Source organism: Daphnia magna, linkage group LG7, assembly GCF_020631705.1.
Source record: "Daphnia magna isolate NIES linkage group LG7, ASM2063170v1.1, whole genome shotgun sequence".
NCBI classification, from domain to species: domain Eukaryota; kingdom Metazoa; phylum Arthropoda; class Branchiopoda; order Diplostraca; family Daphniidae; genus Daphnia; species Daphnia magna.
In genome coordinates, this window is record NC_059188.1 from 6,052,578 (window position 1) to 6,068,608 (window position 16,031).

Below are 16,031 nucleotides of genomic sequence, written 5' to 3' on the forward strand. Positions count from 1 at the left end.
AGTGACACCTATAGTGCCTTTTGCTATCGTTTTGATGAAGAGGAGGTGTTCTTGTTGCAGGATAGACGTGGTTCTAATGAAGATGTCTCCTCCTGGTGCAATAGTCACCCCGCCTTTAGTGAATGTGCCTAGCTCGTTTTCTAGGTCTTGAATGATTTCACTTATTTCTTTGGATTTTTTTTTGCTTGAATGAACTTCCATTACTTAGTTTTATGAATACAGGTGTCGGTAAATATTCGTTGTTGGTGGCCATTTTTGTGTGGGTTGGAAGTAGGGAGTAGATTTATGATATTTTGGCGGTGGTTTGGATGCGGGACAAGGAGAAACGGTAGAAAAGGTAAGAGGAAAAAAAAAAAAAAAAAAAAAAAAAAAAGGGGGAGAGAGAGAGACAGAAAAAGAAAGGAGGATGGGCGATATAGACTGGCTGTGTGAGAGAGAGCGAACTTTTGCACTTCTATTCGTTGTCGCGGCTAGAATCGAATTCGGATCAAATATACTTGTATTCAATGTGAATACACTGTTATATTATTAGTTTATACTTCTACATGTAAACAGAATCAAATATTCTTGTATTCAATGTGAATACACTGTGATATTACGTGTTTTTACTTCTATATGTAAACAGGATGAAATATAGGTAAAAGTCTATTTTACCCGACCAAAGTATACTTAATATTTTTACTTAACTAACTTAACTTAACTTAATCTTATTTAACTTAACTTATAACTATACTACTGAAGAAACTAAACGGGACGGAGCCCGAGCAAAGCGAGGAAAATAGGGGATGTGGGTGGGTAAAGTAAAGTATAGTAAAATAAAGTAATAATTCAGTAAAGTAAAGTGAATGAAAATATGAGTGAGTGAGTAAAGTGAGGAAAATAGGGGATTTGGGTGGGTAAAGTAAAGTATAGTATAATAAAGTAATAATTTAGTAAAGTAAAGTGAATGAAAATAAATAAATTATACATAATAACTTTATTTAACTAAACTATATTAACTTAAACTTAATAAACTTAACTTTTAATTTTACTAAAAAAGATACTTAAAGGGGACGAAGCCCGAATAAATCGAGAAAAATAAGGGATTTCGATTGGTAAAGTAAATTATATCATAGTATAGTAATATCCTATATTAGTAAAGTACAGTGAATGAAAGTATATATAGTTTACTTTATAATTTTAATTTACTAACTTAATTAACTAAAACTAAAAATACTAAATTTAAAATTAAACTACTAAAGAAACTAAGTGAACGAAGAAGACAGGAAATTTGTTTATGTATATTAAGTACCATTAAAATAAAATATTTACCAATATTAGTTATCCGTATTAAAAAATGACACCTACACACCATAAAGTCTAACAACCAAATGACAGGGCATTATATTAATTTTGTTTTTTTCCCACCCGATAGGAGAGCCTCTTGCGGGTGTGTAGTTTTCCTCCATAACTGTAAATCGCTAGATGGCAGTACCACGGAGTAGAAAATCTTTCTTTTATATATTTCTATTTTTTTTTATTATTTACAAAAATGACAATGCCGATTTCAATTACTTCTGCTAATTATGTTTCAGTCATATAAGAAAAGTAAAGTAATAATACATTTAAAAATTAAGAATGACATCGGTCCAAAAAAAACAATTAATGACTGAATTAAAAGCTACACTTGTAGATAAAATAATTAAGTTAGAAAATGAATTAAATGAATCAAACGAATGCAAGGAAGATTATAAGGTAATTTATTAATATAGTTGCAAAACAATATATTTATATATAATAATCTGATTACAGAAGGAGAGTGAACGTTATAAAACTCTATATGAGGAAAGTGAAAATAATTTGGCAAGTCTTATTATTTTATTTCACATATAATATCACAATTATTTACTTAGTTAATAATATTTAATATAGATAGAACAAGTAACAATGTTACAAAATGAAAAAAATGTTCTCCTCGAGAAATTAGAAGAAAAAGAAAAAGGTAAAAAAAAATTTATACGACAAAGTTTTTACAATTTTTTTGTGACTTAATAGAAATCAAAGAATTAAAGGAAAAACAACTGCAAATAGATAACATAATATTTACTGATATAGAGATGAACAACAATATGATAATTAACACAGTAGAAGAACACAATGAAGATTCAGAGGACGAACAAGATCTGAATATAGTTAACACTGACTTAAAGGTATATCTATATAAAAAACAAAAACTCCAAGGGTTAAACACTATATAAAAATTCATTTTAAGTTATAAGAAGTAGATAACATGTAAATAATTCTTTATAACAACTATCTATAAACTATATACATTAAGTTAAAACTATACACTGCACGATTAAAATATATCTTAACTTATTACACAACTTTAAAACAATTCACATTTCATAAAATACTTATAATAATTTTGTTTGTTTACAAGTTTCCAGACGTAGCAACATTTACAATCCCAGTCAGAATAAAAACTCTTCTGGAAACAAAAGTGCAAAACATAAAACCAGAAGAATGGACGTTGGATACACTAAAAAATTCTGGATATACATTGTGTAGATTCCTCAGTGAATTGATGACATCATCATTCACTGAGGAATATCTAAAAAGTAATATATATATATATATAAAATTATCAACTAATAACAATATAATCTGAAAATTTAGCACACAAGAAATCTGGCAAAGGTGGTAAGACTGGAATTTCGCAACATTGATAGTTTTCATATATTAATCCTTTTTAAAAATGTCTAAAAAAATTCACTGGTCCAAAATATTAAAAAATCATGTACGCAAATTAAAAAATGAAAATGAAAACTTCTAGCGCTGCAAAAACAAATGTTTTCTGAGATTGTTTATAATTTGTCCCAAACAAGAAATGTAACAATTAACAAATAATTCATTAGTTTAAATTGTATAAGTAATAAATACAAAATGAAATACGTATAACGAAGAACTATTTCATTAATAGATACAATCATCAACAGAATATCCACCATATAGATAATTTAAATTGTAGCCCATAGCCAAAAACTAAAAATTTAGTAGTGAAATCTACATTCATATTTGATTGTACATTCCACAATTTTAACTTCATCAGTTAGCCTGTAATCTTTATCGGTGACAACTAACCCAAGCACAACAGACATGCCATAGCAGATCTTTCTAAATATGGATTGCATGACACGAAGCTATTGTGTTGGGGCTATAATAAATTTGTAAATATACACTAATTACTATATCTTACAATCACACACAAGTTCTAAATAACAAAGTGTTATAAAAACTTACCTCGATTAGTGTTTAGCCCTAAGTTTGCCTTGGATAGCATGCCAGCACCTACACATAATGAAACAATATAAATGAAGAAGCCGTGGTTCTATATTTATTCAGGAAATAACCTGTATTGTATCATTCATCAGAGTAGTTCACTAATATATATAGTGAGCTAACGACCTATTTCTTTTATAATCAACATAATATAACAATTATTTTGTCAACTTCAATCTTACCTCTCAGATGATGCGATTAAATTTTATGCCAGAATAACAATTCCAAAAAGCTGTGCACAGTTTCTGCAGGTATTAGTGTCACGATTCCAAAACAACTGTATAAAAAGTTATCCCATACTGCAAGAAAACATCTGAATACCAAAACATGCATTATAAGATGATCATGTGAAATCTTAATCAGAGTATAACAAAAGTTTACCAACGTAGTTTGAAGTACTGAAAACGGAGTTCACCAGAATCAACAGGAATCGATACCAACCTACAGCAAAACACTATATTTAAGTTAGCAACATTGACAGGTAATTGAACATGGAAAAAAATACAACTGTTAGTATTTTAATAACTTACATCAAAGCATCCTTTGTGCACAGTAATATGCATAGTATATTATGGAAAACGGAAAACACCCAGCGACGACCATAAAATGCGGAACGAGGACTGCAGAATACATTTGCATAGTCGGAACAACTAATATCATCAACAATTATAGAACAATTAATAAATTTGTCAACATATTCATATTTTTACAGTAATACAACAGTAATACAAACAACAGTAATACCTTAAAGATGTCAAAAAAACCAATCCACTGGTCCAAAAAATTAAAACTTACTATAGTCAATTTAGAAACAGAAAACGAAGCATTAAAATTAGCACTTTCAGAATCAAATGGAACCATAAAATATGTTGAAGAAGAAACTAAAAAATTAGAAACGGTAATAATTATTAATAACATCACATATATTTAACTTCATACTATTTTTCCATTTCTGGTTTAGAAATTAACAATAGCATTAGGACAAGAAGAAACAAAATCAACTAACCGGGATCTCATAACAACTTTCCAAAACCTATCAATATTAACCGATGTAAATATAACTATTACTATAATAAAACTTTCAATTACTAATTACAAGGAAAACAACAAACTTTAGGAACTAATATCAAAAACAATAATCGACGAAACTGAAAACTCAATTAAAACAGAAGAGAACACCACACATCACCAAATTTGCTCCACCCCATTAAACAACACGGTAATAAATTATACTTTTAAATCGACACTCTAACACATTTAAAAAACTATTTCATAGGCATCTAACTTTACATTCAGTGTAGACTCCCCAAACTTAAACTTCTCCACAGACATAGTTGATGAGACCCCTATTCCTAATCAATTTTGTTTTTCCGAATAATAAATATTAATATAAATTTTTTGTAAAAGAAGTTAAATAAAGTAAAGTATGTTTTCCTTACAAGCACTCTTTAAACGTTTTGTTTCAGTTACATCTGTAGTAGAATCATCAGGATACAATTTAGCTGCATATTTCATAAATAACTTAAAGCCATCTTTTCCTTTCCATTTGGTACGCAGCATAAAGGTTGCTAAATAACCAGCAAACATTTTTTTGCTTCTGTTTGTATTTGGAAGACTTTTTTTAGCTAAATTCCACAATCCTGAAAAAAACAATAACTTATTACTAATCAGACTAAATATAAATTGATTTGCCCTCTATTTGGTTGGTATGTGCTCCATTTTCTGGATCTTTAAAATGCAAGCTATGATTAACTTTCAGATGAATGTAGTTATTGTGTTCCCTAATTTAACAACAAAAATTATTAATAATAAAACATACATCAAATAAATATAAGTAAAAACTAACTCTATTTTGTCATATGCTTTCCAGCAATCAGATATAATGATAGAACCAGGTAGAATCCATTCTTTGATTACATCCAATAATGTAGTTGCCGATCTATCACTCACTGCTACAAGAAAACATTTTCCAGATATTCTTTCTACTCCACCAAAAACCCATACTCCATCTACCCTTTTGCCTCGATTATATTTTCCTATAAAAACATTAAATTACAATAACTAAAATCACTACAGCATCTGACAAATTACTTTTGCCAAATTTCGATTCGTCTATTTCTACCGTAATACCAAAGCCACCAATCTTTTCAGAATTGTTAATTACTACATCTTCCGAAACTTCACGACAAAAATTGTACCAATCAATGGTAGTTCCATGAGCTAAGAAAAAAAAATTAAAAAATAGTATAGTATAGTATCGTATCATATCGTATAGTATAATATAGTACAGTATAGTATAGTATAGTATAGTGTAGTATAATATAGTATAGTAAGTTATAGTACAGTACAGTACAGTTTAGTACAGTATAGTACAGTACAGTATGGTATAGTAAAGTACAGTATGTTACAGTATAGTACAATAAAAAATAACATTACAGTAAAATCATAGTTAACACACAAAATTAACAAATAGTTACCTACTTAAAACAACAACAACATACCTAAATCCAGATCATTTTCCACATACTTCTGAGAAATTTCACTCCACCAATAATACGTTAGTGTTAAGATCTCATGAATCGTTAGATGAGATTTGTGAAACCAAGAATATCTTCTAATAGTAAATTTTTTAGAACACAACTTTGTTTTGTTAGTACTACCATTGACTCCAATTCTATTATTACATTTCAGTTGGCAACCATCAATGACAGTAGTAGAAGGAATCTATTAATAAATGTAAATAATACAACTAATATATTAGTACATAGCTTATTGTAAATAATTACCAATGTTAGTTGCCCAGAACACTGAAGACAATACGAAGACACACTGGTAACAATAAATCCAATTTCCACTAAGTATCTGTACAAATCCATTGGAGTAAGCACAGAACAAATCATTGTTATGGTAAAAGATGTCCAACACAGTTCATCAAATGGTATTTGTCATTTTGAAATAGATTTCCTTTTTTTGCATTTAAAATAAAACTTTTCAAGCATTTCACTATTACTCTTAATAATATCACTTGAGGAACTCATAAAAATAGATACATTAGTAGCCATACCTCAATCAATACTAATATTAAGTAACAACACACCCCTAAATATGAATTAATTAAGTATAGTAAAAAAAATCCTAACTTAATTATCAAAGACCTACAATACTTAACTAAACAATACTTTTTAAAATGTCGTAATACAAATAAAGTAAATACTACAATCACTTTATCATCTTAATAACCAATTGAATATACTGAAGACTAAACATATAATAACAAATTTACCTCCGACAACTGGATTTGACAACAACCTTTTAATTTACAATCCAGTGCTATACCACTGAGCTAGCAGAATAATGACTTCATACAAAAGTTTTGCAATATCTATATACGAATTTAATATATATTACCAATTAATGACGGCAACATTGCATTCCAACAGTTGGCAACATTGGAATTTAAGCCGAACATTTATTCAGTTTACAAGTAAATACAGATCAATTCAGTATACTTGCTTCTCTGAATTAAGTAAAAGTAAAGTTGGAATTTAAGCCGACCATTTATTCAGTTTACAAGTAAATACATATCAGTTCAGTATACTTGCTTCTCTGAATTAAGTAAAAGTAAAGTAACAATAAAGTATACTTTGTTCGGGTAAAATAGACTTTATCCGAAATATACTTGTATTCAATGTGAATACACTGTTATATTAGGAATTTATACTTCTAAATGTAAACAGAATCGAAAATACTGGTATTCAATGTGAATACACTGTGATACCATGAGTTTTAACTTCTATATGTAAACCGCATCAAATATACTTTTATTCAATGTGAATACACTGTTATATTATGAGTTTATACTTCTAAATGTAAAGAGAATCAAATATACTTGGATTCAATGTGAATACACTGTGATGCCATGAGTTTTTACTTCTATATGTAAACAGGATCATATTTACTTGTATTCAATGTGAATACACTGTGATACCATGAGTTTTTACTTCTATATGTATACTGCATCAAATATACTTGTATTCAATGTGAATACACTGTTATACCATGAGTTTTTACTTCTTTATGTAAACAGCATCAAATATACTTGTATTCAATGTGAATACACTGTTATACCATGAGTTTTTACTTCTATATGTAAACAGCATCAAATATACTTGTATTCAATGTGAATACACTGTTATACCATGAGTTTTTACTTCTATATGTATTCTGCATCAAATATACTTGTATTCAATGTGAATACACTGTTATACCATGAGTTTTTACTTCTATATGTATACTGCATCAAATATACTTGTATTTAATGTGAATACACTGTTATACCACGAGTTTTTTCTTCTATATGTAAACTGCATCAAATATACTTGTATTCAATGTGAATAAACTGTTATACCATGGTTTCTACTTTTATATATAAACAGGATCAAATATACTTGTATTCAATGTGAAGACACTGTTATACAATGAGATTTTACTTCTATATGTAAACTGCATCAAATATACTTGTATTCAATGTTAATACACTGTTATACCATGAGTTTTTACTTCTATAGGTATAGTGCATCAAATATACTTGTATTCAATGTGAATACACTGTTTTACCATGAGTTTTTACTTCTATATGTATTCTGCATCCAATATACTTGAATTCAATGTGAATACACTGTTATACCATGAGTTTTTACTTCTATATGTAAACAGCATCAAAAATACTTGTATTCAATGTGAATAAACTGTTATAACACACGTATCTACTTCTATATGTAAACAGGATCAAATATACTTTGATTCAATGTGAATACGCTGTTATACCATGAGTTTTTACTTCTATATGTATACTGCATCAAATATACTTGTATTCAATGTGAATACACTGTTATACCATGAGTTTTTACTTCTATATGTAAACTGCATGGAATATACTTGTATTCAATTTAAATACACTATTATACCATGAGTTTTTACTTCTATATGTAAACTGCATGGAATTTAATTGTATTCAATGTGAATACACTGTTATACCATGAGTTTTCACATCTATATGTATACTGCATGAAATATACTTGTATTCAATGTGAATACACTGTTATACCATGAGTTTTTACTTCTATACATATACTGCATCAAATATACTTCTATTCAATGCGAATACACTGTTATATCATGACTTTTTACTTCTATATGATTTCTGCATCAAATATACTTATATTCAATGTGAATACACTGTTATACCATGAGTTTTTACTTTTATATGTATACTGCATCAAATATACTTGTATTCAATGTGAATACACTGTTATACCATGAGTTTTTACTTCTATATGTATTCTGTATCAAATATACTTGTATTTAATGTGAATACACGGTTATACCATGATTTTTTACTTCTATATGTAAACATCATCAAATTCACTTGTATTTAATGTGAATACACTGTTTTACCATGAGTTTTTACTTCAATATGTATACTGCATCAAATATACTTGTATTCAATGTAAATACACTGTTATACCATGAGTTTTTACTTCTATATGTAAACAGTATCAAATATACTTGTATTCAATGTGAATACACTGTTATACCATGAGTTTTTACTTCTATATGTTAACAGCATCAAATATACTTGCATTCAATGTGAATACACTGTTATACCATGAATTTTTACTTCTATATGTAAACTGCATGGAATATACTTGTATTCAATGTAAATACACTTTTATACCATGAGTTTTTACTTCTATATGTAAACTGCATGAAATATACTTGTATTCAATGTGAATACACTGTTATACCATGAGTTTTTACTTCTATATGTATACTGCATCAAATATACTTGTATTCAATGTGAATACACTGTTATACCATGAGTTTTTACTTCTATATGTATACTGTTTCAAACATACTTATATTTAATGTGAATACACTGTTATACCATGAGTTTTTACTTCTATATGTAAACATCATCAAATATACTTGTATTCAATGTGAATACACTGTTATACCATGAGTTTTTACTTCTATATGTATACTGCATCAAATATACTTGTATTCAATGTGAATACACTGTTATACCATGTGTTTTTACTTCTATATGTAAACAGCATCAAATATACTTGTATTCAATGTGAATACACTGTTATACCATGAGTTTTTACTTCTATATGTAAACAGCATCAAATATACTTGTATTCAATGTGAATACACTGTTATACCATGAGTTTTTACTTCTATATGTAAACAGCATCAAATATACTTGTATTCAATGTGAATACACTGTTATACAATGAGTTTTTACTTCTATATGTAAACTGCATGGAATATACTTGTATTCAATGTAAATACACTTTTATACCATGAGTTTTTACTTCTATATGTAAACTGCATGAAATATACTTGTATTCAATGTGAATACACTGTTAAACCATGAGTTTTTTCTTCTATATGTATACTGCATCAAATATACTTGTATTCAATGTAAATACACTGTTATACCATGAGTTTTTACTTCTATATGTATACTGCATCAAATATACTTGTATTCAATGTGAATACACTATTATACCATGAGTTTTTACTTCTATATGTATACTGTATCAAATATACTTATATTTAATGTGAATACACTGTTATACCATTAGTTTTTACTTCTATATGTAAACATCATCAAATATACTTGTATTCAATGTGAATACACTGTTATACCATGAGTTTTTACTTCTATATGTATACTGCATCAAATATACTTGTATTCAATATGAATACACTGTTATACCATGTGTTTTTACTTCTATATGTAAACAGCATCAAATATACTTGTATTCAATGTGAATACACTGTTATACCATGAGTTTTTACTTCTATATGTAAACAGCATCAAATATACTTGTATTCAATGTGAATACACTGTTATACCATGAGTTTTTACTTCTATATGTAAACAGCATCAAATATACTTGTATTCAATGTGAATACACTGTTATACCATGAGTTTTTACTTCTATATGTAAACTGCATGGAATATACTTGTATTCAATGTAAATACACTTTTATACCATGAGTTTTTACTTCTATATGTAAACTGCATGAAATATACTTGTATTCAATGTGAATACACTGTTAAACCATGAGTTTTTTCTTCTATATGTATACTGCATCAAATATACTTGTATTCAATGCGAATACACTGTTATACCATGACTTTTTACTTCTATATGATTACTGCATCAAATATACTTATATTCAATGTGAATACACTCTTATACCACGAGTTTTTACTTCTATATGTATACTGCATCAAATATACTTGTATTCAATGTGAATACACTGTTATACCACGATATAATAGGAAAGGTACACTCTCGGCTATCCCCAAGACCGGCGGGTATTCAGTAAAGGGTCCCAAGATTCCCCGCCAGGTTCGCTAGTATAGGAGGCCCATCGCCTCTCGGGGGTATAGTAAAAATTGGGGTTTTTCGTTCGTTATTTATAAAATTACCAATCAATGTGTCCAGAAATGGATTTCATTTAAGCTTAATTTAATTCCCTATCCTTAAATACCTAACTTATCTAGATTAGGCAATTATTTATATGTTAAATTTGTGATTGAAATTCACAATTTTTTGAAATTTGCGCCTTTCGCAACATTGCCAATTTTATTTGTTTGAATGTCTTGTGTTAGAGATCTAGATCTAGATTTCTCCGCTTATCGGCTACACTACAGCATAAATTTGAAGATTGATATCTTCAAATTCATTTTTAATTATCTAAAAATAGAATAAACAAAAATAAGTAATGGAAAACACATTTTATTTGTTTTTTTTTTTCAACATCAGATAATAAATTAAAAAGTCGCAAATCCTTTCACACTTCCTTTTCTGCTTGCTGTGCTTTGGTTAATTTTGGAGTTTTTTTCCTTGCACTTATTCGCAGGACAGGAACAATTTCAATTACATTAGACTTTGCCTTTACATGAAGTGGAATATTATTTATGAATTTTGAAGATATTTCTTTTTTCTTTCGATTCTTTTCAAGCATTATTTTTGCATCATTCTTTGTCTTTCTCAAATCCGATTGAGCAACGACTTTTGAAGATTTTTTATCCTGTTGCGATATCTTCGACAGTTTTCTTTGCGTATGACGGACAGAATCTGCCTTTGCAGCCTCTTCTTGTTTTTTCCATTTTCCTTGGAATCGATAACGAATAACGATGTACTCGTATATGAGACTAGATACAAGTTTTTCGCGATGCAATTTACAGCAGATACGATGCACTTTCATTTCTGACATTTTTTATATCACTGAGTCGAATGAATCACGAATGTATGCATCTTGTGATGCAAAGTGTTTGATAAGAACTTTTTCGACTTCTAAAATCACAGCAAACATATTTTTTGTTGGGCTTTTCAAACCGCCTTTGCTTTTCAATACCACCAATTTGTCTGCGTAAAAACTGTCTGGCTTTAACTGGTCGTTAGTGAGCAACGACTTCCAGCAGTCATCACATTTTCCTATTAATTTTCTTCTTGCGTGAAGCATATAACCAGCGAGATCGTACACGACATGTTCCAAATATTTGTCGTACGACTTCTCATTTTGTGCATCGTAATCTAAAAATTGAATTCCTTTAGCGAGTTTACTTTTTAAACCCTCGCGCCTTCTCTTCGTCTCTTTTTCATCAGCTTTAAATCTGTCCAGCATATTCTGTTTGTAAGTCGTCAGAAGTTTCATTTGTTCCAATTGGTAAACATTTGCCCTATTTCTTGTTATTTCTCTTGTAGGGTAGTAAACAGAAAGCATTCTGAATAGTGCAAGAAACGACCGGACAGTTGGCATTTCTTGACCGCCACCAGCAGCACGAATTATGCCAAAAAAGCGCTACGTTAAAGCAAATAAAAAGAAGAAATTAATAAAGGATTTTTTTTTTGTTAAGCCAGTAATAGTACTTCCACACAGTCCTGATTAAATTTCCCCGTTAAAATAAAATTGTATCCTATTTCGTCAGAGAGGAGATAGTCCGTGAGTTCAATTGTGCTGAATACAGTCATCCTCAATGCTTGTAGGGTAGTTTGAGATGCAAAAGATGGAATTCCAGTCTCATCACTCTTTAATTCGGTTTCCCAGAGAGACTCAAGAAGCTCCTCTAATATCTTTAAATTATCAGAAAATATTGATTTAAAAAAATTATTTCATTTATATAAATATTCTTACGGCTTTTTTCAAACTCCAGTTATTCCCCTTTTTGATTGCCTGCTTCGAGCATCGACCGTTCATTATATCAAACGATTTGTTTATTAAGTCAACGACCCCCTTTGTACCAGGACCAAAATCTGTATCGTAAAAAAATTATTAATTGTTATATGCAGAGTTATATGAAATTATAAATACTTTTCTCATTTGTGAACACATTTCTCGTAGTAGGCAAAGAAGAGAAATATTTAATTGCTAAAACAACGGAATCGGATAATATCTGTGCCGCCAGTTTCACATTCATTTTCTCAAAAGAAGTAGGATAAAGGTGAGCTTTCGTAAGCTTGCTTAAAATAGACAGTGGAGTGCCAGGAACTTTACTATTATTGTATAACAACTCGAAGTCAGAAAACCGAACTATTTTTCCTTTGAACTAAAAGAAATAAGATAACATAATGCTAGTAAACATTTCTTATTGCTACTAATACCTGAACCTCCTTTACGTTGAAAATGTTATTCCTAATGCATTTCAATAGATGAGGCACATCAATGAAAAAAAAAATTAATTCTCCGTCTGCCGTCGGATGTCCAAATGAAGTGACATCATCTTTGTGATCGCATGCTACTTCGTTCCGAGACAAGGCGCATGAGTTTGATTCCAGCGATTCTTTCGATAGACTTGGATTCACTGCAATGTCTGGATCTGGCGGACACATTTCCACTTCCATTGGTGTAGCTTTATTGACAAAGGTGTTGACAATCCTGTCGTACTTTCCTACCACACCACAAGTCTTCATGACGGCTTTGTTTGATTGGGCTCCATCGCAGACTACTGACTTCACAATTGCTTCATTCTGGTCCAATACTGTAATAGCTCTTGCCATCAGTTCGGTCAACAACTCACCTTTGCAGGCTCCTTTTGTCGCATAGCAGGCAATGGGTTGAATCCAAGAGTACCGGTATGGTCGAAATATTAAAACGAGGGCATGGTCTGCTAATTCTTCTTTCTGTTCTTTTAATAGTAGCCCAGCAGTACCGTAATCTATGAATCCTTCAAATAATAGTTTCTTGGCATCAAAATTAACTAACTGGGCTAGCGACATCTCGTCCCAAACAAGACTACCGAATCTCATGGCTCTTGGCTTGTTTTTCAGAAAAACTTTGATTGCATCTAAAGCATAACCGTTAAGACCAAAAGTGCAAGTCATACAGCTTAATAGCTTTCTAATGGTATTGGGGCAAGGTAGAGGCAAGAGCTTTTGTAGCCTTAGATGAACGTAAGCAGCTTTACTTTTAATCCTTAACATGATGCATTCCAGCAAAAAAGCAGGATCGTAGCGCATGCTTTTATCATTCTTACATTCTGCTTTTTTTAAAATAGTTTTTACCACCAATAGTTCCTGAAGAAGAAGAGAAAAAAGTAATTGTTAAAAACAAATGAATATTCAAAAAGTTATATTAGCACGCACTTTATGTGAATAACACTTTTTAAAAAATGTAGAAAAGAAATGAAATAGTGAGAATGTAAGTCAAAATTGAAACTAACGACACTTTAAGTAAATTAATAAAAAAAGATTGTCAAAAATAAATAAAAAAAGACTGTCAAAAATAAATGAAAATATGGATTTTAGTAAATATAGTGAATGACGGAACTTGATATAAGTGAAATTGGCCCAATGCAATATTTGTCAAAAATGTTAAAATCTATGCTATCCATCTCATACCCTAATTCACTGTTTACCCATTTACCTGTGGATCTAACTTGGAAAGCTTGTCGGCCAAAACACGGTTGCACGACCTGACCATATCTTTACGGAGAATAATTATCTCTTCCCTGAGTTTCTAAATAAACAGACATACAAAATTTGAATTGCCATAACTTTATACAGAGCGAATGTTTTTAGAACAAATACCTTAACAGCATCATTTCTTCTTTTAACCTGCTTTTCTTTCGCAGTGATACTGGCTTCAAGCTTTCTATTCCTGCTTATAAGCTTCTCCATTTTTGATTGTTTAATTGGCAATAACTCGTTCAGATGCCGACAAAATGACATGTCGAGCCTCGCTCGAGAACTTTTAGGCATCTCTTGGATCGCCAATTAAATTTCCCCTGAGTGACACTTTTCATTGTCGCCAGTTGCTCACCAAACTTTGGGTCACAGCCAAGACATAGTGAAGACGAATCAAACCGATCCATAGCATCTTCTAAATCTAAAATGCACACGAAACTTTCTGGTAAGAAATTCGGTCTCACTAGTACACCCTTCGAACGGTAGAACAACTCATTTCGTATTACGGTTACGGATTTTGAGTAAACTACTTTATCGTCAACCTTTGTAAACTTTACACAGGTTCTAGTATAACTTTCTCGTCTCTCTTTGCCAAAAGCTTCCACTTCGGCAGGTAGCCAGCACCAAGATGCATTAGGTGTTTTGGCCTCAGTTGGATCTAAGATTAGACCGTCAATAGATTCTTGCAATGAATTTTGTTTAACATTTTCTGGGTCTTCTTTGGTGTCACTGGCAGTGCCATTGTTATTAGATGATTCACGCTGCATGTAAACTGTGACTTCCAAGTCATTAACAGCTTGCACATTTGCTGGGTCTTCGTTGGTGTCACTGGCAGTGCCATAATTAGATGATTCACCCTGCAAGTTAACTGTTGTTTCCAAGTTATTAACAGCTTGCACATTTGCTGGGTCTTCGTTGGTGTCACTGGCAGTGCCATTATTAGATGATTCACCCTGCAAGTTAACTGTTGTTTCCAAGTCATTATGTGATACAGTTTGCACATTTGCTGTTACATTATAGCTACCGTGTGAAACATCCTGCATGTCAATGATATCCTGACCAGTGTGACTTTCTGGCTTCATGTCGCTGGTAACATTCTTAGCCATACGACTATTTCTCAGGTTACTTGAATCTAAAATTCAAATTATTCATTAGTAGGGAATAACATTTTAAAATAAAATGGTGTTGTTACCTTTTCCTAGTACAGGAATTGCTCCTTTTGTTAGCCACCATTTTTTTCTTGGTGTATATACACCGTTGAAGTCAGTCTCCCCTTTAACTATGTCCTGCTCTAGGAAATGTTTTGAGCAAATGTGATCATTCTTGGAAAGCGTCTTGTCAGATCTGCCTCGTTTAGCAGCTTTTTTCCATTTGATGAATAAAGTGTCATCTTTAGGAACTTTAAACATAGGCACTTTTTCACTTTGCCTGTAACCACTTGAACAACCATAAACAAAGCATTTTTTCGGCATACTGAGCCTAAGATAACAGTCTTATTAACTCGTATTTATAAAAATGCAGAAATTAAAGACATAAAACATCTAGTTAAAAAACATACCGTATATTCGGCCTCAGCCGGTAACATAAACACGTCCTATTACAATAACAGCACAAAGGTGTAAAAGTTGCTGCACTAGAGAGAAGACAAACGTGTTTAATATAATGAAATAGGCAATGTTGCGAAAGGCGCAAATTTAAAAAAATTGTGAATTTCAATCA

The 16,031-nt window shown here is 30.6% G+C and overlaps 1 protein-coding gene and 1 long non-coding RNA gene across 3 annotated transcripts; both read right to left on the minus strand.

The window, feature by feature from the left end:
- Window positions 1-2,591: 2,591 nt before the first annotated feature.
- LOC116924402 lies at window positions 2,592-4,997 on the minus strand. Of its 2 annotated transcripts, XR_006648967.1 has the most exons (6): window positions 4,066-4,997; window positions 3,852-3,971; window positions 3,703-3,762; window positions 3,393-3,634; window positions 3,283-3,330; window positions 2,592-3,196 (listed from the first exon to the last, which is right to left on the minus strand). It is a non-coding gene; the product is annotated as an uncharacterized LOC116924402 (long non-coding RNA). The 2 variants fall into 2 exon arrangements; XR_006648966.1 differs by lacking the exons at window positions 3,852-3,971; window positions 4,066-4,997 and having other exon boundaries at window positions 3,703-3,839.
- A 9,557-nt stretch (window positions 4,998-14,554) lies between these two features.
- Window positions 14,555-15,784, minus strand: LOC123474479. The gene is made up of 2 exons (XM_045176691.1): window positions 15,505-15,784; window positions 14,555-15,444 (listed from the first exon to the last, which is right to left on the minus strand). Exons 1-2 carry the CDS (start codon window positions 15,782-15,784, stop codon window positions 14,555-14,557), a joined length of 1,170 nt encoding a protein of 389 aa, XP_045032626.1.
- Between the last annotated feature and the right edge of the window lie 247 nt (window positions 15,785-16,031).

Excerpts from the sequence above, each read along its gene's own strand:
- LOC123474479 (XM_045176691.1), bottom strand. The coding sequence starts at position 15,784 with ATGCCGAAAAAATGCTTTGTTTATGGTTGTTCAAGTGGTTACAGGCAA. Across the intron at positions 15,445-15,504 it reads AATTCCTGTACTAGGAAAAG|ATTCAAGTAACCTGAGAAAT; the intron begins GTAACAACACCA and ends TTTGAATTTTAG.